Source organism: Castanea sativa, chromosome 11 (assembly GCF_040712315.1).
Source record: "Castanea sativa cultivar Marrone di Chiusa Pesio chromosome 11, ASM4071231v1".
Classification (NCBI taxonomy): Eukaryota; Viridiplantae; Streptophyta; class Magnoliopsida; order Fagales; family Fagaceae; genus Castanea; species Castanea sativa.
Window position 1 is genome coordinate 68,851,039 of NC_134023.1, and position 20,728 is coordinate 68,871,766.

At 31.5% G+C, this 20,728-nt stretch overlaps 1 protein-coding gene across 1 annotated transcript; it reads left to right on the forward strand.

Moving 5' to 3' along the window:
- Positions 1-13,881: 13,881 nt before the first annotated feature.
- Positions 13,882-19,580, forward strand: LOC142617224 (uncharacterized). The gene is made up of 7 exons (XM_075789995.1): positions 13,882-14,267; positions 15,658-15,831; positions 16,160-16,252; positions 16,346-16,414; positions 17,329-17,535; positions 18,708-18,833; positions 19,211-19,580. The coding sequence occupies exons 1-7, from the start codon at positions 13,995-13,997 to the stop codon at positions 19,349-19,351; spliced, it is 1,083 nt and encodes a 360-aa protein (XP_075646110.1). The 5' UTR covers positions 13,882-13,994; the 3' UTR covers positions 19,352-19,580.
- The last annotated feature ends 1,148 nt before the right edge of the window (positions 19,581-20,728 follow it).

Here is a 20,728-nt window from a genome sequence, read left to right on the forward strand (position 1 = left end):
GCAAATCACAGGTAGTTAGTTGTTATTGGTTCAAATTTAAACCTAACACTAAGATTACTTTTTTGCCCAAACAATAATAACCAGTAACAACCTGCCACTTAGGATTTATTGTAAAAATATTGTGAAAATGTTGTGGACATATTATTTCTCTAATATTAATATGTACTTTTTATAACGAGTGCCATTCCTTTGAAAAACCAGGGGCCGCATGTTCTTGGTCCAACTGGAAGTGACCTCCAAAGCTATGGCCAGGAAGGAACTGTGCTTGCAGGATATCACTATGACACCAATTTTCTTACCTTTCATGGAAGAAGTAAATTCCCAGCTCTAAATATTTGGGTCAAAAATGGGCAAAAAGTTGAGGGGTCGGTTCCTGAAGGATGTCTTCTCATTCAAACGGGAAAGCAGGTAGGAGTAATGAAAGAAGAATTTTAGAACAAAAGAAGAATTTTTCAATAATTTATGGACGGAAAACAAATATTTTATATAATAAATATTTTAGTTTTGTGTTTGAAAATTGACACATGAATTAAGATTTATATAATAAATTTTGTAATAATAATAACATCACCCATACGAATTCTAAGAAGGTAGGAGCTATATCTCTATATCTCTAATATATATATATATATATATATATATATATATATATATATATATATATTGACTTTTAAGTTGGGCTATTACTTAGCTTGTAAATTTAAAAATGAACATATCATGTTTCTATATCTATTTAGTATTATCATAGTAAATTTCAAATCATTTAATCATACATGAAAGCTTGGATTTGTGTTAAAAACACAAGAGCTGTTTAGACCCCAAATTAAAAAATTATGGTTCAGTGGATTTTACTCGAACTTGAACTAAGTGCGAAATTAAGTAAATGCGAGCGAACAAACAAAACAACTACTCTAAGCCATATTCATTAAATCACAGTAGTAAGTTGGGCTATTACTTAGCTTGTAAATTTAAAAATGAACATATCATGTTTCTATATCTATTTAGTATTATCATAGTAAATTTCAAATCATTTAATCATACATGAAAGCTTGGATTTGTGTTAAAAATATAAGAGCTGTTTAGACCCCAAATTAAAAAATTATAGCTCGATTGATTTTACTCAAACTTGAACTAAGTGCAAAATAAAGTAAATGCGAGTGAACAAACAAAACAATTACTCTAAGCCATATTCATTAAAACACAGCAGTAAAATGAAAGTTAAAAGAGTAGGAAGGAGAGATACAAACACAAGATAACACGCTGATGTGTTATCAAAGAGAAAATCGAAGAACTTAGCGAAAAACCTCTCCGCCGCATTCCAAGCGGTAAATCAATCCACTAGAAAATAAAGTTGGAGTACACGAATAACAAAAGACCCTCCAAGCCTAGTCTACCCAATGTACTTGAGCCCTCCAAGCTCCTGCGACCAACGGACTTTACGGAGTCATGTCTTCTCTAGTTTTTCAAATCTTGCAATATGCCTGATTGCATCCGCCAAGCCTCACTGGCTTCTTTTGGCAAATCCTCAAAACTTCCCAAGATCCAAAACACTTTCTACACTCTGAAAATGTGTGGGTTGTGTTTAGGTACAAATCTCCTCTCAAGGTATGGTAATATGAGAAGAAAAGAAAAGAGGCTACAATGATTTCTCATTAAGGATGGGTAACTCTCTCTCTAAAAGATAGGTGTGTGTGTTGTTGAAAACCTATCTACGGTTTTTGTCTCTGAATGGTCTCTCATACTTTTGAGGGTAATGGGGGCATTTATAGTATGGGTGAAGAGTAAGAAAGCCACACTTAAAAATCCTCCAGTCAGAGAGTTTCACGGGTATCTCACGGGAAGACCTTACCCGCGAGACACTCGCGAAATCCTCCAAGCTAGCACGATTCTTTAGCTTCCAGTCATGTGCTTCTCACATTCCTTTCTCACGGGAACCCTTCTCGCAAACTTCTCGCGAGCTAGTTGCAAAATGCATTGATCTTCAATTAAGGTTGAGTCTTCACCAACTTAATACTAAACCTAATACAATAGAATCCCACAAAATAGAAAGAACAAAATAAAGCAAATACAACACTTTTATCATGGAATAAAACCAACATAAAATGTAGTTGTAAATCACAATTTTACAATACAAATTACAGAAAATATGTTGTTTTTGTTATTATGGTATATTTAAGTCGAAAACCATATTTTAGAATACCAAAGTCTTTGGACAAGGTTTCAATCAAGTTCTCAACGTAATGCCTTTGGCTAGCTATATATAGTACATGCTTTTTTAATTTGTACATTAATTCTCTCCCTTTTGCACTGCTTTTATGTGACAGATGGATTTTTTTTTTTTTTTTTTTTATACAAGATAGAATTTATACTCTAGCCTAATCTAAGTGTATATATGTGTAAAGCTCTCTCCTAGAGACTTGAACCCCGGCCCTTGCCCCCCACACTCTACAAGCATTTATACCTGTGGAGTGACCATCGCACCAAGAGTGTGCAGTGGTTACCAGATGGAATATTTGACCGGTGGAGATTACATTGCTGGAATGCATGAAGTAGTTGTCACTGAGAAAACAACTGAAGCAATTAAACAAGCATTGGAGCAAAATCGAAGCCTATGGAGAGTATCCTCAACTGTAAGTGATCTCAACCATGCCAGCAATCAGGAAATCAATCATCCTTATCATTATTTTTATTTTCTATAAAGTTGGCATTTTTAGAGAGCTTATGAGTATTGTTAGAGACACAAATCTTTTTATAATTTATTTCACATTTGTTACTTTGATTTTATTTTGTCATACATCAAATCATAAACAAGGAATACCAATGGTTGTAAAAAAATTTATGTCTCTGTACTTACTTTTTTTTTTCTCTTCTGTCATGTGTGTAGTTGTTTGCCCACATAGCATCAGATTCAGTGTTGAAGCCCTTGGGCCACTTTGCAGAAACACCACTTGCCAGAAACTATCCACCTATGTATGCAAGAGAGTTTATTAATCAAGAGCTTTCAGCTATCAATTTGAAGGGCTGACAGATTGTAGCAATTGGTTTAGTAGATGCAAACTGCATCCTAAGGTTTTCTACATTATATAAGCTACAATAAAGAAGATTGACAAGCTGTAGATTTTCTTCTTCAGTTTTTTTTCTTCTTCTTTTTTTCCATGTTTGGATTTGGCCATGGCATACATGCCATTGGATCTTTGTACTCTTCGAGGGTAAATCAATCAACAAAGTTTTTATTGTTATATTTGATCCTTAAAGTTTGGATTAAATAAAATGGTTAGACTAGGTTTCCATCCAGATTAAATGCATTTTGCATATTTATTAGACAAACAAACTATCTCTTTGTACCAAGAGTATTGTGGCTGAACTAATATTTTCTAGTGTTTTTAACAAAAACATTTAGGGTTTAAATCCTCCCTCCCTCATTGCATTAATTATAGTATTATCAAAAATAAATAAAACTACTCCCTTATGATTTTGATTCAATCATAATTTAGCCTCACAATATTTTTTAACTATTACATTTTGATTACCTTTGAAATAAGATGAAAATGTTAGGGATACTCTGGACAAAACCAAATTAATGATTTCACTTTGGTCTAAACCTTAGAACATATGTAACAATAAAAGGTTTAAGAAACTATATTGTATAGTGTCAAAAATCACAATGAGATAAGTTGGAATTTTCCCTAATTAACACTCTGTTTGTTTCAGCATCAACGTTTTCTGGAAAATGGTTCATTTTTCAAAGAGTATTTTCTGGAAAACTATATCATTTTCCAGTGTTTGGCAACGACCTTGAAACTGAACTTGAGAATGTTTTCTGGTGTTTGGTATGAAAAATTTTATTTTTATTTTTTATATTTCTTGTGTAATTTAAAACATGTGTATTATGTAAACCAACTAATGTAATCAATATAAATAATAATAAAAAACTAAGAATGAATTTGGTTTTCATACTAAAATTTTTACAATAGATACGACCAAAATTAGTTGTCAAATTTTTATGATCTCTACCACTCATCTTGCTCATATATATGGACAGAAACGTCCACACACACACACACACACACACAACACACACACACACACACACACACACACACACACACACATATATATATATATATATATATATATATATATATATATATATCAACCATTTGTCTATATACATAAAATTGAAAGTGGAATACATCTTTAATAAGTACAAATTGTTAGGTTCTAAATACTTAGGAACTAATGTATTAGAACTCTAATGTGTATTGTTGGCAAACCATAATCAAAACAGGTGTTTAGTCTTGTTTTAGACTTGCTCAAAGTATGTCATTCATATAAAGTTGGAATCGAGTTAACACCAGAAGTTACTGTGCATTTCTGCCTGACTCAATCGATTGAGAATTAGACTCGACCGATCGAAAGTTGTGCAGATTATTTTTTCTGCAGAATTTTCAACTCAACCCTAAGCCCATATGACGTGTAGGGTTTTATGTTTTGCCCTAAGTATAAAAGGCAAACCCTAGTCACGTTTTTTAGGTTGCTCATATTGCTGTTTGTGTGAATCTCTTGTGAGATCTGAGAGGTGCTTGCCTTCACACAAGCTTAGGATTATCAAGAAGGAGATTTCTTCGAAAACTTGATGATCATTCAATTTTTTCCATAAGAGTTTAAAGATACATAAGCGAGAATGCTTATACTTACTGGAGAATCCAAGAAAGAAGGAGTCCGTGGTCTTGGAGCTTGCACGTGTTTATGTCAGTAAGTTTTCTACTGGTAGGTAGCAATAGGATGTTAGTGGTCTAAGTCGCTATTGTACAAACTTCGATTCTTTCATAATGGATTCAGGTTTACCTTAAGGATAACTAAGTTAAATCCTCCCCAGGTTTTTTACCAGTTTAGTTTTCCTAGATCATCATATCATTGTGTTCTTTATATTTCCGCTGCTTTACATGATATGATTTATATGTGTTAACCTAGATCTGCATAATTTACCTAAGTTAATAATTTGGCTAAATAACTAGGTTAATCTAGTTGTTTTAAGGGGTCTAAATAAATTCCAACAAATGGTATCAGAGCAAATAGCTCTTGTGTGTAGATCTTTTGATCTCTGAGCTGATCCTTGACTCCTATTGTCATGGAACACGGACACTCTCTTGTTATTCCTCCTCACTCTGATGGGAACAATTATACTTACTAAAAAGTCAGGATGAAAGCATTCCTGAAATCCATTGATGAAATAGTCTAGAACTCTATTGAATATGGATGGGAGAAGCCCACTACTCAAGTGAGTGAGTGGCAAACTTCTCAGAAATAAGTAGCCGCCTTCAATAGCATAGCTATGAATGCTATCTTTAATGTTGTTTCTATGGAGGAATTTAAGAGAATCTCTAATGTTGAGGTTGCTCACACTGCTTGGAATATTCTCTAGACTGTGCATGAAGGCACAAAGGCAGTTAAGATCAATAAGTTGCAACAATTAACAACTAGATTTAAAAGCATTAGGATGTCTGATGATGAATCTTTTGATGAATTCTATGCTAAACTTAATGACATTGTTAATTCTGCATATAACTTGGGTGAAATCTATGATCAACCTAAAATTGTTAGGAAGATTCTTAGATCTTTAACTGAAGATTTTAGACCCAAAGTGACTGTCATCACTAAGAGCAAGGATGTGAACTCCATCCCTGTTGATGAATGTGTAGGATCTCTTCAGTCCTATGAGTTGGACCTACCCAAAACTAGCAAATCCAAATCAATGGCTTTTAAGTCTGTTGATTATATTGATGTTGGTGGATTTGATGATGAGCTCTCTGCTACAAAGATTGCTTACCTTGCCAAGAACTTTAGGAATTTCCATAGAAATAGCTACAGAAGAGCAAGAGGTAAAAACACCGATGAACCTAGAAACTTTAGGAAGAATGATCCCACTAAGGTTAACAAAATTGAAAAACCTAGAGAAAAAGTAGGTCAATCTTCTAATAAGTCTATGGGTCCTCAATGTTTTGGATGTCAAGGGTATGGTCATATGAAATCTGAATGTCCAACATTCTTGAGGTCTAAGGGTAAGGCTATGGTTGTAACCCTTAGTAATGACAAAGTTTCTGATAATGAGTCTGGCTGTGACAAGGATGGAAACTTCATTGCTTTCACTGCTACTGCTGTAGCCAATGAAAGTGTGACTGTTGAAGAAAACCCTTCTCATCGAAAACTTTCTGAGAATGCAGATCTTCAAGAAGCCTACACTAAACTTTGCAAAGTTGCTACAAATGATGCCATGAGTGTTGAATTAGGCTTAAAGAAAATTACATCTCTTGAGCTTGATAAGAAAAATTTGCTTGTGAATTTGTTTGATGCTATTGAACTTTTGAATAATGTGAAGACTAAGAATATACTTTTACTTGATAAAGTTAAATCTTTGGAACATGAACTATCTGTTGCTAGAGAACAAACTAATAGGTCTGCTAGTTCCAAACTTGATCAAATGTTGAGTGTTCAAAAGTCTCTTTTCGATAAAACTGGTTTAGGTTTTGTAGAGAGCATCAATGTGTCTGCACCTAATTCCACAATCTTTGTTCTTTCATCTTCTTCTGAAACCCCTGTGAGTGAGGTTGTCAAACCCCCTGTGCGTGAGGTTGTCAAACCCATAGAAGTTTCACCTCCGAAGAAGATTAGGGTTGATCTAAAAGAGTCTAAATCTAAGAAGTCTACCCTTTCTAAGAACAAGACACATGATAAGTCTACATGGGTTTTTCATATTTGTGGAAAGTCTAGGCACATTTGTCCAACTGTTACAAGTTTCAAGCTGCTAAGAGAGCAAACAAACTGAAAGTACATGTGCCTCAAGCACAAGATCTTATGGTACTTATTGGTGAGTTGGTAAAGGTTCTAAACCTTTATTCCAATTCTGGAGTTGGAAATCATTCTAATATGAATAAGAACTCCAATGCTCAAGGTGCATCTAAAAGGCTTTAGATGCAAAAGGCTCAATCTAAGTGAGTCTTTCTGACATGGTCCTTGTGCTTCATTGCTCTACTCTTTATGACCATTTTTTATGTTTTTTTTTTTTAGAATTTGCATTGCATAACATTCGTGCATTTCATTCTAAGAGTTTTTTTTTTTTGTTATTTTCATCAAAAATTTAAATAAAAAATAAAAAAAAAGAAAGCAAAATGTGTTTTGCATTTATTTTCTTGGTTTTGAAAAACAAGGTTGGTCAATTTATTTTCACATAACATGTCTATGTACTTTGTTTAGCTTGGATGAGTTTATTTCTTGCACTTTACTAGTTAAAGCCTTGTAGTGCATGTTGTGTGGGAAGTTGTTTCTAGTTTTTGACTACTTTGTCATGATCTTGAAGTCACATGTCTTTGACTGTTGGACTTGAACCTTTTGAGAAAGGCATAAATAACCATCTCACCACTGTTCACTAGCCAATCATGAACACCTTAGTGCATATCGTAAGATTTTGTGCTCGAGGAAGTGTAGCACATGCACAAAAAGAACATAAAGTGAGCCTCGGTTTAAATGATTAAAATTGGTGTGTACATTATTGGACTTAATGCTAAATCAAATAAGTAAAATTGGTGTGTACATTATCCCGGCTATTTTTTAATAAGTTTCTAAAAAATTTAGAATTTGTTGTTTGTGTGAATCTCTTGTGAGATCTGAAAGGTGCTTGCCTTCACACAAGCTTAGGATTATCAAGAAGTAGATTTCTTTGGTTTCTTCAAATACTAAACTCATCCATGATCTACCCAATTATAAGTAAAGTGCATTTTATCAAAAGATTAACCAATTACATAAAATATGTCCTTAGCACTAACTATAAAGCACATTACTCGGTGTTTTAGAACATGAATATGTGGACTACAATATGTTAAGATCCAAATTCATAAATATTTCAAATGCTTTCTTTTACATGGCAGGTTGAGTATGAAGAGAAGTAGTTAAGTGCTATTCTTGGACACCATGATTTGGAAGCTCAATTTCGTCTTCTTGTTGGCACCCATGGTGGTCGACCTAGTTTGGTCTATAGTGGAAGGCAGCCCATGAGCCCATGTTCTTGCAAACTCAAAAAAAATCAAAGGCGATTAATTAGTGCTTTCGATAGGGCCTTTTCACAGCACTTCTCAGTGAAAAAAAGTGAAAAACTAATGGTAACACTTATGTCCACATGATAGGGACAAACACGTGGGATAGTCTAATGGTTATGTATCACACACCAAAGTCTGCAAGAAAGTTCATGTCCACATAGCTTTGAAATATAATTTGGTTTGTGTAAAAAAAATGTGATTAATTTATGAAAATTGCCTTATCTGTAGTAGAATTTCAAAGTTTGAAGCAGACATATTATTGTGTTACAAGGCACATTCACTTAGTAGTGGATATAAATAGGAGCATCTTAACAAGTAATGATGAATGAATATTTTCAAGAACAAAAAAAAACACCTAGAGACTCTCATATGTTGATCTATTTCAAACCAAGACATCAATGGAAGCCTGCACTACTAAAAACACCAGCTTAAGACAATGTGTTTGTGGCTAGGCCACCTATTACGGCGTTTTTGAAACGCAGCTATAGGCCTTGTAGGCCTTTTTTTTGTAGTGCTAGATGAGCTACCAATAATATCAATTTTACCCAATTTATGAAAAAAATAAAAATGTAGAAGAAGTTAAGCATTGAATGATAGAAACTTCAGAAAGACAACAGGAAATCATCACTAAGCTCCTAAACTTCAGAAAAGCCAACCTTTCATCATTGTAGTCTCATTTATTCACTGGACCACTTTCTCATTGTCTATTACATATCACATGTTTGGTTATATTTTTTAGATTGGACTCTCCTCTACTTTGAGGCTGTTTTTAGTTTCAATGCAAAAGTGGCCACCCAAGGCAAATTATTGTTTCAAATTCAAAGTCATGTGAAGACTATGTGTGATTGATTTGTGTATGTGATTTTTTCGGATAATAATGGAGCAAGAATTATTAAGAGGAAGCATGATGGTATGGGATTAATAATGGTGTATTCCTCAAATATGGAATGAAGATGTCGGTTTGGTGGTGGTGTAGGATGTTACAATTGACAGGTTGAATTTTTTTTTTTTCCTTCTTTGTATGATGTTTTGTTATTATTAGTGGTGATAAATGTTCACCACAATTTGTGGTTCTCTTTTGTCACACTCCGCTAGATAGTAAGGATTTCATCACAGGGTTGAAGAGGTATACGATTGAGAACAATCTAGACATCGAACCACAGTTAACGGAATAGAATTCTTAAAACATTATTCATTTATTTTGAAATAAAATTATTGAATTTTGTTACATCATCAATATTTTAATGTATATACTAAAACGGTAATAGCCAATATTTATTAATCTTGATTAGGCAAAATATAATCAATGCATTCAATAATTAAAGGCACTATTCATGTGTAGCCTTTCAAGTTTGAACTTAACAAGTTAATATTTTAGGTTTTTAAAAGAAACGCCACTATAAAATCCTTATGCATCCATTTTGAAATGAATGGATTGTATTTTACTACATCATCAATAATTTAAATATTTACTAAAATATTAACAGCCCATGTTTGTTTAAATCTTGATGGGACAAAATCCAATAAATACATTTCAAAATTTATAAATAGAATTTTAAGAACTTCATGGTGAAATTGCCCTAAAATCCTAGAGTTTTTTAATCCGTAGAAATCTACTTGTGCTAGCTTTCAGTTTATGAATGCGTGGTTTATATTTTCTTTTAGCTTTCACTAGCTACCAAAAATTGTGTAATTTTGTGGCATGGTCTAATAAATCCCATAAAGAGAACTTAGTTTCAAATCCTCTCTTGCACTTGTTGTAATCTTGCTTTCATTAGTTTTTTTTTTTTTTTTTTTTTTTTGAGGAACATCTTACTTTCATTAGTTAACCAATGAAATTGTGTCAGTTTTTTTAAATATAAGCAGGATTCAATGTAAGCAGGATTTGTTCTTCAGGTTGCATTCTATATTTCCAATTCTGATTTTTGCCTTTTTCTTTAAAAATAAAATTATCATGCTTGTTGGACTTGCGTTCCCAATGAAAAACCCCAAAGGTCAGTTTTATTATAATTTTGCATTCATCAGGTCCAGTTTTTTCTTTTTTAACATCAAGTTATCTTTTCTCAACTAATTTTATTGTAATATATTAAAAAACAATAATTTTGTGTCTTTTTCTTTTTTAAAAAATATATTAACTCAATAATATAGGCACAAGCTCAATTATTTTATGTGTGCAAAGTTGTATTAGGCAAATATATCTCTAACATCTTTATTGCCAATTTGTTAGTACAAAAATGGATGTTTATTTAGAACTGTATAATGAATTTTTATTTATATTTTTATACTTTTTTTTTTATGGGATATTTTTATACTTTGGCCCTATTAATCGAGGTACCACATATTCTCAAATTAATAAAGTACACACAATTCCCTTGAACTCGTCGGTTTCCAAAGATTTAAATGTCCAAACCAATGTCTGTTTGACAAGCGTCAGGTGGAGAACGATAAAAAGGACATCCACTGAGAAAAGGCTACTCTTTTAACATATGTATTGTTTTGACAAATGTCCCTAGTGTTTGTAGCATACTGTTTTAGTTGCTTGACAAAGATGCAGAACCTTTTTGAAGTGTCACGTAAACAACCGTTAGTTTCTTGCACGTGTTTCTCCCTGCAATGTGGTCAAAAATGTTTACATCAAAGGTTTTCATATTTTTTTTCATGAGTGATGGAAAAAGGCATTTGTCTGGTTCTCCACATGCCCATCATCAGAAGATTAATCCCCCCAACCCCCCTCCCCCCAATGATTGATTTGGTCTTTTTCTTTTTCTTTTTTCTTTTTTCTTTTTTCTTTTTGATTTGGTCTTTTTGATGTGAGTGTGATGCAACATGGCCTGTTCAGATTTAGAGTTGTAAAATAACATAAGGATCACATTAGCTTATAAATCTATTGTGCAAAATTATTTTTTTGTTATAGTAATTATATAAATATAGACAAGCACTATTGTTGTACATTTTAAATTTTTATTCTTATTTTTCTTTTCTTGAGGATGAAGGAAGTAAATGGATGGCCATTGTAGTGTATGAATATAGAGAAATAATTTTTAAAAACAAAAAAAAAATTGATATTTTAATGAACTATGGTTTAAAATAAATAATCTAATGTTGGTGTTTCAAAAAGTGGTTAGGTAAAATAGAATATATATATATATATATTACTAACATGTGTCCTAAGAGCACACAATAATATACTATTTTTTGAAAAAGTTTTATCGGAGATTGAAAAAGCTGTAAAACTTTTTCAATTCTCAATAAAACTTTTTCAATTCTCATATTTTCTGGGGAAAGGGATGAGAGACGTAAATGACTGATGGAGACCCTATGTCACTCATCCCCCGACACAAAAGTTTGAGACGTAACATTCTCCCACCAATAATAGATAAAGATATTAAAAAGACAAATTAAAGTTGTATGTATTTTCCCACCAATAATATAAATGGATCTCAAAATAATGCAGCATGTACCTAACAATTTGGAGAGGTGTGAAAGGATTGACATGGAGACCCTATGCCACACATTCTAGGGCACAAAAGTTTAAGTACATTAATATTATTGTACGATTCTCTTTTATATAAAGAAAATTAGGGTACATTTGATAACGTTGTTTAAGTAACATTATTTATATTTTTTGAAAATATGTGTGGGTGGAAAAGTGAGTGGAAATACGTGTAATGTTGTTTAAAAACTAAAAATTATTACTCAAAATCCCATACCAAACGACCCCTTAAGATTCGAATCTTCTTTTTTTAAAATTATTAAAAAACATAGAAAAAACGATATTAGAGAGAGACCCTAATTCTTCGATACTATTTTCCATTCTCACTTTGTTATCTTTCTTTATCACTCTCCTAATAATTATTTTTTGAACTCCTAATAAAATATTTATTTACAAATAATGTGCTCATATATATATATATATATATATATATATATATATATATATATATATATTTGGTTAAGTTTACCTTTTCAAGAAGATAAGCTATTCCAAACATGTGGAAACTGCTAGAGCATATGTAACTTGCTATCATAAGAGAAGTGAATGAACATCTTACGGCAAACCAAACCCAACTACTACCATTAATTTCAACCATAATATGAACAAAAGAAATTTCAGCTTCACTATATAATTATTAGAAATAAGCTTTTGTTAAAGAGTGTCCTTAGAATTTTTAAGTTAAGATGTATTTAATGCTTCATTGATTTTATTTTTTTATCAGTTCAAAAAAAATCTAATTGTGCACAAATATTAATTTTAAAAAAAAGACACACACACAATCATAATCAATTTATGCATGAAGGAGTGAAGAACAATGAATTATATTGACAATTTTTCTTCTTTTTTTAAAGAAGCACACAATTTATAAGTGAATATTTATTATTTTTCGGTATTTAAACTTAGAACATCAATAATATTGTTAGAAATATTGCATAACACTGTTAGCATTACATGTAAATAGAACCATGCATGAAAGTGAGAGATGGCAATAATATAGAAAGGTGACATGACATGAGACCTGAAATTGAGTGTCTGAAGTCTGAATATGAAAGGACAAGGACCCATTTTACAATTTCCACATATATCACTATTTGCAATTTGCCACATAAGAGGTATTATGTAACCAAATAATTGAGAGAGAGATGACTGATTCCACAAATATATTAGTGATTTTTTTTTTTTTTTTTGAGATTCTAGAAGTGATTGTTTGATTCCACATATTTGTTGTAATTTAAAGTTAGCAGAAGCACACGTTCATACGAATAAGAAAATAAAATTACATAACTCAGTAATATTTAACATGATTCAACCAACTCAACTCAAAGCCTATGTCAGTAGGTAACGCTAATCAAAATTCATTATCAGCCATATGTATTATAATCACACTCAATCAAATCTCATAAACGAAATTCATATGCGTATTCACATACCATATAAACAACACTAAAAACAAACAATGCAAGTATAAACAAAACCTTTTAAAAATAAATAATAATTTACAAACCTCACACAAATACACACACGAACTCACAATCCTAAAACTCTAATACACTCGATAAGTCTCGGACAAAATAGACATACTCAAACTACTATAGCTCACTCTATATTCTTCTAAGAGTCATTTCCTTTCCCCATGCAGGAGGACCCTTGCACAAAAGCCACCAAATTTTGCAATAATACTATTTATAAATCTCCAAATTCATTCCTTGAGGTGGATAAAGAATAACCAATTACGTCTTCGATATGGAACTTTCCTTCTATACTTAGGAGAATTTCTTTACTTCCAAAACAACGATAAACCATTTCCTTTCTCTCAAAGAAAATCCAAACCAAATTAGAATAGGAATTTGAGTCAAATTCTACATGTATCATCACATGCGATTAGCCACATTAGTGGTATCATGTAAGTAACTAAGTTGAGAGTGCCCTAAGGATGAGAGAGTACCAATTCCACAAATATAGTTGTGCTTGTTTGATTTTCAGAAATCAATCAAAAAATCATGAACATGGTGAGCATTACATCATGTAAACTAAAATCATGCACACTGATAAAGATTGTATCTCATGCCTTGATTTGTATGGTCACAATTGGGGTTTACCCAATGAATTCATGAGAGAATTATTGTATACGTAGATGGCAATAGTACAGAAAGATCCATAACATGAGACCTGAAAGAACAAGGACCCAATTAGTCTGCAATTTTTCACATGTATCCCCACGTGCAAGCTGGTCCTGCTAGGAGTGAGTCACACATTATTACAAAACAACAATAGTTTCACACAGTGAAAACTGTACGGATATGGACCCAATTTAGCTCAGTATAACACCCCCCCCCCCCCCCCCAAACTTACCACGTCCATTCCCGCCATCACAATTTGTTGCTGTTGTTGTTACTGTAACGGAAATGGAGCTCAAGGTGATCGACCTGAAGGCCTATCTGGCAGTGATGGACAAACTGGACGGAGAGCCATCAAAGATAACGGAGCAATTGGGACCTGAACTGACTAGGTTGTGTAAGGAAGTGGCTAGGTCTTTGAGAGAAGCTGGGGCTGTGGTGGTGAGGGACCCAAGGTGTTCAGAAGAGGAGAATGAAAAGTTCATTGAGATGATGGAGAGGTACTATGAGAGCCCTGTGGAGTACAAGCAGCCCCAGGAGCGACCTGACTTTCATTATCAGGTTTGGTTCGTTTGATTTTGTTTGATACATGACATGAAAGTTGAAACTTGTATTCTAATGCATTAAACTTGATACGATATATATATTCTTTGTGTTGGGTCCAACGTATAGAAATACAGGACCCAAATTTTGTATTTTGAATTATTAACTAAAAACCTCTCACTAATACGGTTTTTTTAATCTTAAAAACCGTTCTATGCAATAAAAGCATGAAACTATTCGAACCTCGGTAAAATTGCCCGGGTTTAAAAACCGTGAACAGTTAATTTCATAAAGGAATGTCTATTAACTTTTTTTTCCAATTAATTTCGTGGGAAATGTTTATTAACTTTTATATTGGGTTTCATATAAATAAAATAAAAAAGTTTGTTAGATTGAATAGTTAAATAATTGGAACTATTTTAGGCAATTTTTCAATTTTTACTAATTTAATATATTTATTTATATTTTAACTAATTATTAAATTAATTATGACGTTATCACGTTCAAACTCGATTCTACTTCAAAAATCTTAAACCTCTCCCTTTGACGGTTTATTTAATGATTCAGATCTAAAAATTATGTGTTTGACTATTATGATTTAGGGCATCTCCTAGGGTTAGCAAAGGTTTACATTTCTTATTTTAGTTCATCACCTTTACCAGTCAACTTGACAAAAAATTTCATTTTTTTTATTTTATTTTAAAAGATGGTTGAATGTTTTATATATATATATATATATATATATATATATATATATATATATATATATATATATATATATTCATTTATTTTAGACAATTTTGGTGTGCAAAATGTTAGCGTGGATCCGGAACAAAACCCCCTCAAAAACTTTTGGGAAAACAATGGGTGCTAACTAATGGCAAACAGTCCATGTCATTCAACCAAATCAGCTCGTTTTTTTGTTTTACATCTTAAAGCGAGAGGTGTTAATTACCTTGTGTTTTCAATACATGTAGCATAACATTTACGAAATGTGAGTTCAGATGTGTTCTGCTTCATGTAGTGAAACACAAGATTCTTCTCCAAAGGTTTTTTCTTTTTCTTTTTTCAAAAGATTTTTCTCCAAAAGGTGGGAGGGTTAATTTAACACCTTTAAAAATCTAAAAATAACCGTATTATAAAGTTCTTAAAATCATAATTATTTATTGTTAAACGATTTTATAAAAATCTTAATCTTTTGCTTCTCTTATTCCTACCAATGAATCAAGTAGTTGACTATAATCTAATTGAAGGCTTCCTTATATACAGAAAGAAAATTAAGGGATGAATAGTGCATAACTAAAATACCATCATACCTGTCTTGTTGTTGGTACCAATTTAACATGTGAGTTTGCATTGATTTATTAAAATATTGAAAATAAATTTCTTACACAATTGGAGATACCAGGTTGGGATAACCCCAGAGAAAGTAGAAATTCCAAGGCTCTTGGTTGATGAAGAAATGCAAGAGAAAGTAAAAGCAATGCCCAAAGAATATCAACCAGCCACTCTTGTAGGCTCAGATCTCAAGTGGCGTTACATGTGGAGCGTGGGTCCTCGTCCTGCAAAAACCCGATTTAAGGTCTCACATCTTCACTTTCTCCTTCAATTTCATATAACATAATCCATCATGTCCTTTTAACTCTTTTTTATTTCACATAAAATTTCATATAATACAAACAATCCTAATTTTCCTTTTAAGGACAACATCGTCTCTATTTGACGGTGAAAATTTTATCTCATGTACAGAATGTCACATAATTTAAGATAAATAACATGACTATACAAGCATGTTTATTAGATTTGTAATATTTAATCTGAATACATCACTTCTAATGAAGATAGATCATTCTAGATTAAACCTTTGTTGTGTTGTTTTTTGTCTTTTAAATGTCAACTTTTTTGTGCAGGAACTCAACGGAGCGCCCGTCATACCTGAAAATTTTCCTGGATGGACTGAAACCATGAATTCATGGGGATATAAAATGATAGCTGCAACAGAAGTAACTCATCACCTTGCTTGGTTCAGTTCACTTATAATGCTTTTTCATGCATGTTGTTTAATGTTATTGAGTATCCAAAATTTTTTTGTTCAGGTTGTAGCTGAAATGGCAGCAATTGGTTTTGGCTTGCCAAAGGATGCATTCACATCTCTTATGAAGCAGGTTACGTATTCAACAGTTCAACTTGTGTTATTATACAAGAGTCTACTTGTACTTTTTGCCTTTTTTCTTTTTCATTTTTTTTTTGGCATATTTATTTTTAGTCCGACAGGAAATGATTAATTAAGTCATGGTATCAGTACCGGCTCTACACGTGAAGCAGCTGTTACAACCGCCTAAGGTTGCAAGTAGAAAAAATGCCTCTAAATTTTAACTAATAGGATTTTTTAAAATATCATAATAGTATTAATTAAATCCAAATTTATTAGCCAATAAATAAAATAATTTTTTTCATCAAATAAAAAAAATGTTACGTCCACAACATTTTTCAGAACATTTTCAAAATAAATCATAATTGGTAGGTTGTTACATGATATTATTGATGACAAAAAATTAATGTCAGTGATGAGTTCAAATTAGAACCAATAACAAAATTACACCTAGGATTTATTATGAAAATATTATGAATGTAGCATTTCTAAAATAAAATAAAATAAGCAATCCAAAAAAAAAGTTCACAATATTTTTTACAAGTTAAATTGATAAACTTTTACTAGTTTTTATCTAAGTCTATCACTAACATAATTTTTTTACTTACCACTATTAGTCTGCCACATCAACAGGTTTGAAAAGTTTTGTCAAATCTTATTCTATAGACTTTAGAAAAAATCTACATTATTCATGTTAATTAGTAGTAATTTTGCATCTATAACAAAATAATAGAATTTAAGTAATTTTTAAATTTTTAAAAATTATATTTAAATATATAAGGCCTTAATTTCAGTTTTCCGTTTTAGCTTCAAAATACATTAAGCGGTCCCTGTATGATATGAATCATATTCTTTTTCATTTTCATTATTGTGGAATAATATTAATAAGCACTTTTTATAACGAGTGCCTTTTCTTTGAAAAACCAGGCGCCGCATGTTCTTGGTCCTACAGGAAGTGACCTCAAAAGTTATGGCCAGGAAGGAACTGTGCTTGCAGGATATCACTATGACACCAATTTTCTTACCATTCATGGAAGAAGTAAATTCCCAGCTCTAAATATTTGGGTCAAAAATGGGCAAAAAGTTGAGGGGTCAGTTCCTGAAGGATGTCTTCTCATTCAAACAGGAAAGCAGGTAGGAGTAATAAATATTTGGTGTTCATGGATGTGAACTAGTTTGTTACGTGAATCTTCTGACTTTTATCGAAATGCAAAAGAGAAAATACTATTGTGGTACTAAAATTACAAAAAAAAAAACAAAAAACAAAAAAACAAAACAAAAAAGAAAAAAAAAGTTTTTCATCCATAAGCTTTAAAAAGTTCTCTGCTCATCCTTAAACATTGTATATAGTTTTTTTTTTAATATTTTAGAGACAAATAAGGACAAAAAATAACTTTTTTCAATAATTTTGGGATGAAATAATTTTTTTTTTAAGCATAAGAACATAAATAGAACATTTTCAATAATTTGGAATGAAAGACGAACATCTCAATAGTTATAGTGCGAAAAGCAAACATCTTAAAGTTTAGGGATGAGTAATAAATTTTAAATGAAATTTAGAGACAAAAATAATATTTTATCCAAATGAAAAAAGTAAGAGAATGGAATTTAAAAATATTAATAATAAAACCACCGCACACCCTTGGTGCGATGACCATTCCACAAGTATAAGTGCTTGTGGGGTGTGGGGAGTAAGGGCTGTGGTTCAAGTCTCTAGGAAGGAGTTTCACACGCATATACACTTAAATTATGCTAGAGTAGAATTCTATCTTGTATCAAAAATAAATATAAATAAAAAATAAAAAAATGGCAAACTACGTGAATAAGTCACATCAATAACTTAATATAAATAAATAAATTTTTAAAACTAAATTTTTATTTTTATTTTTTAAATTGATACATGAATTAAGATTTATATAATAAATTTGTAATAACAACATCACTCATATGATTCTAAGAAGGTAGGAGCTATATCTCTAATATATATTGACATTTTTAGTTGGGCTTGCTATTACTTAGCTTGTATATTTAAAAAATGAAAATATCATGTTTATATATCTATTGAGTATTATCATGGTAAACATCAAAACATTTAATCATACAAATAACAGGAAGTATGTTGTTCTTGTTATTATGATATATTTAAGTCGAAAACCATGCCTTCTAGAAAAAAAAGGGTAGAATACCAAATTCTTTGGACAAGGATTCAATCCTGTTCTCAAAGTAATGCCTTTGGCTGGCTATAGTATATGCTTTTTTAATTTGTACATTAATTCTATCCTTTTTGCACTGCTTTTATGTGCCAGATGGAATATTTGACTGGTGGAGATTGCATTGCTGGAATGCATGAAGTAGTTGTCACTGAGAAAACTACTGAAGCAATTAAACAAGCATTGGAGCAAAATCGAAGCCTATGGAGAGTATCCTCAACTGTAAGTGGTCTCAACCATACCAGCAATCAGGAGATTAATCATCATTACCATTATTTTTGTTTTCTATTAAGATGGCATTTTTAGAGAGCTCAATGTGAGTGACTTTTTCTATATTATGCTTACGAGTATTAATGTTAGGAACACAATATTTTTTATAATTTATTGCACATTTGTGAACTATGAATTAATTTGATTGAAACAACATCACTTTCGCTTATTCTATAACAGACACAATTTTTATCATACAACAATCACAAATAGGAAATACCAATGATCATAAAAACCTTTACGTCTCTATACTTATATTTTAGGACCTTTTCGTTTTGGATGCAATGTTTGTGACCTCTTCTTTTCTTTTCTTTTTCTCTTGTGCGTAGTTGTTTGCCCACATAGCTTCAGATGCTGTGTTGAAGCCCTTGGGCCACTTTGCAGAATCACCACTTGCCAGCAACTATCCACCTATGTATGCAGGAGAGTTTATTAAACAGGAGCTTTCAGCTATCAATCTGAAAGGCTGAAAGATTGTAGCAATTGTTTTAGTAGATGCTAACTGCATCCTAAGGTCTTCTACATGATATTAGTTACAATAAAGAAGGCTGACAAGCTGTAGATTTTCTACTTCAGTTTTTTTTTTTTTTCCTTTTTTTTTTTAATGTGTGGATTTGGCCATGGCATATATGCCATTGGATCTTTGTACTCTTTGCTGGTAATAAATTAGAGGGTAAATTATAACTTACCCCTTTGTCCTTTCACCATGTTACAATTTAGTCTACAATTTTTTATTGTTATACTTGATACCTAAAGTTTGGATTAAAATAAAACGGTTAGACTAGGTTTAATCTAAATTAAATGCATTTTGAATACTTATTAGACAAACAAATGCATTTAGGGTTTAAATCCTCTCTCCCTCATTCTATTAATTTTAGTATTGCCCAAAAAAAATTAAGCTACTCCTTGATTCAATCATAATTTAGCCCCACAATATTTTCTAATAGTTACATTTTGATTACCTTTGAGATAAGATGAAATGCTAGGTATACTTTGGACAGAACCTAATGATTTCATTTTAGTCTAAACCTTAGAACATATGTAAGAATAAAAAGTTTATGAACCAAACATGTAACAATAATAAGTTTACGAGACTATATTGTAATAGTGTCAAAAATCACAATGAGATAAGTTGTAATTTTTCCTAGTTAATTACAACAATAGGGAATGACTTTTCTTATTGTTCTTTAATTATAACAATAGGATATGACTTTTCAAATAATTATAAATATTTTGAATTATTTTTACCTTTTTTAACACTGGAACGACATAGTAGTGGCCTTGATTCTATATTAGAATTTAGGATCAATTTTTTTCTTCACTAATATTTAAAATTATATAAGGCATTGCCTTTATATAAGTAGTCATAGAAATGCTGTACAAGTAATATTTGTATAGTAAAAATAAAGTAAAATAGATCGACCTAAAGCCTGTTGGGCTAGTACGCTTTCAAAAATACAAAACTCCTAGCTAGACAAAGACTACAATTTTTTTTTTCTTTTTTGGAGAAAGACTACGACTCAAAAAATAAAAAAGTCACTTCAAAAAGTCACTCCTACATTCACTTTGAAAAACCATTAACACCTACATTATTACTATTCAGAATTGTGTTTTTTTTTTTTTTCTTTCTTTCTCCTTTTTTTTTTTTTTTTTTTATTGGCTGAATCAGAATTGTGTATTGCAAGTAACACAATAAAAGGATATGTCTAAGAATACATGTCCCTATGTTTATAAGTTGATAACTATAAACCCATTGTGTGTTCATTAAGTTAGTTGGCAACAGTAAAATCACAGTAATTCATCATAATATGTTTTCATTATAAATTGAATCTATTTACTCTATATCT

Excerpts from the sequence above, each read along its gene's own strand:
- LOC142617224 (XM_075789995.1), top strand. The coding sequence starts at position 13,995 with ATGGAGCTCAAGGTGATCGACCTGAAGGCCTATCTGGCAGTGATGGAC. Across the intron at positions 15,832-16,159 it reads CTGCAAAAACCCGATTTAAG|GAACTCAACGGAGCGCCCGT; the intron begins GTCTCACATCTT and ends TTTTTTGTGCAG. Across the intron at positions 17,536-18,707 it reads TCATTCAAACAGGAAAGCAG|ATGGAATATTTGACTGGTGG; the intron begins GTAGGAGTAATA and ends TTTATGTGCCAG.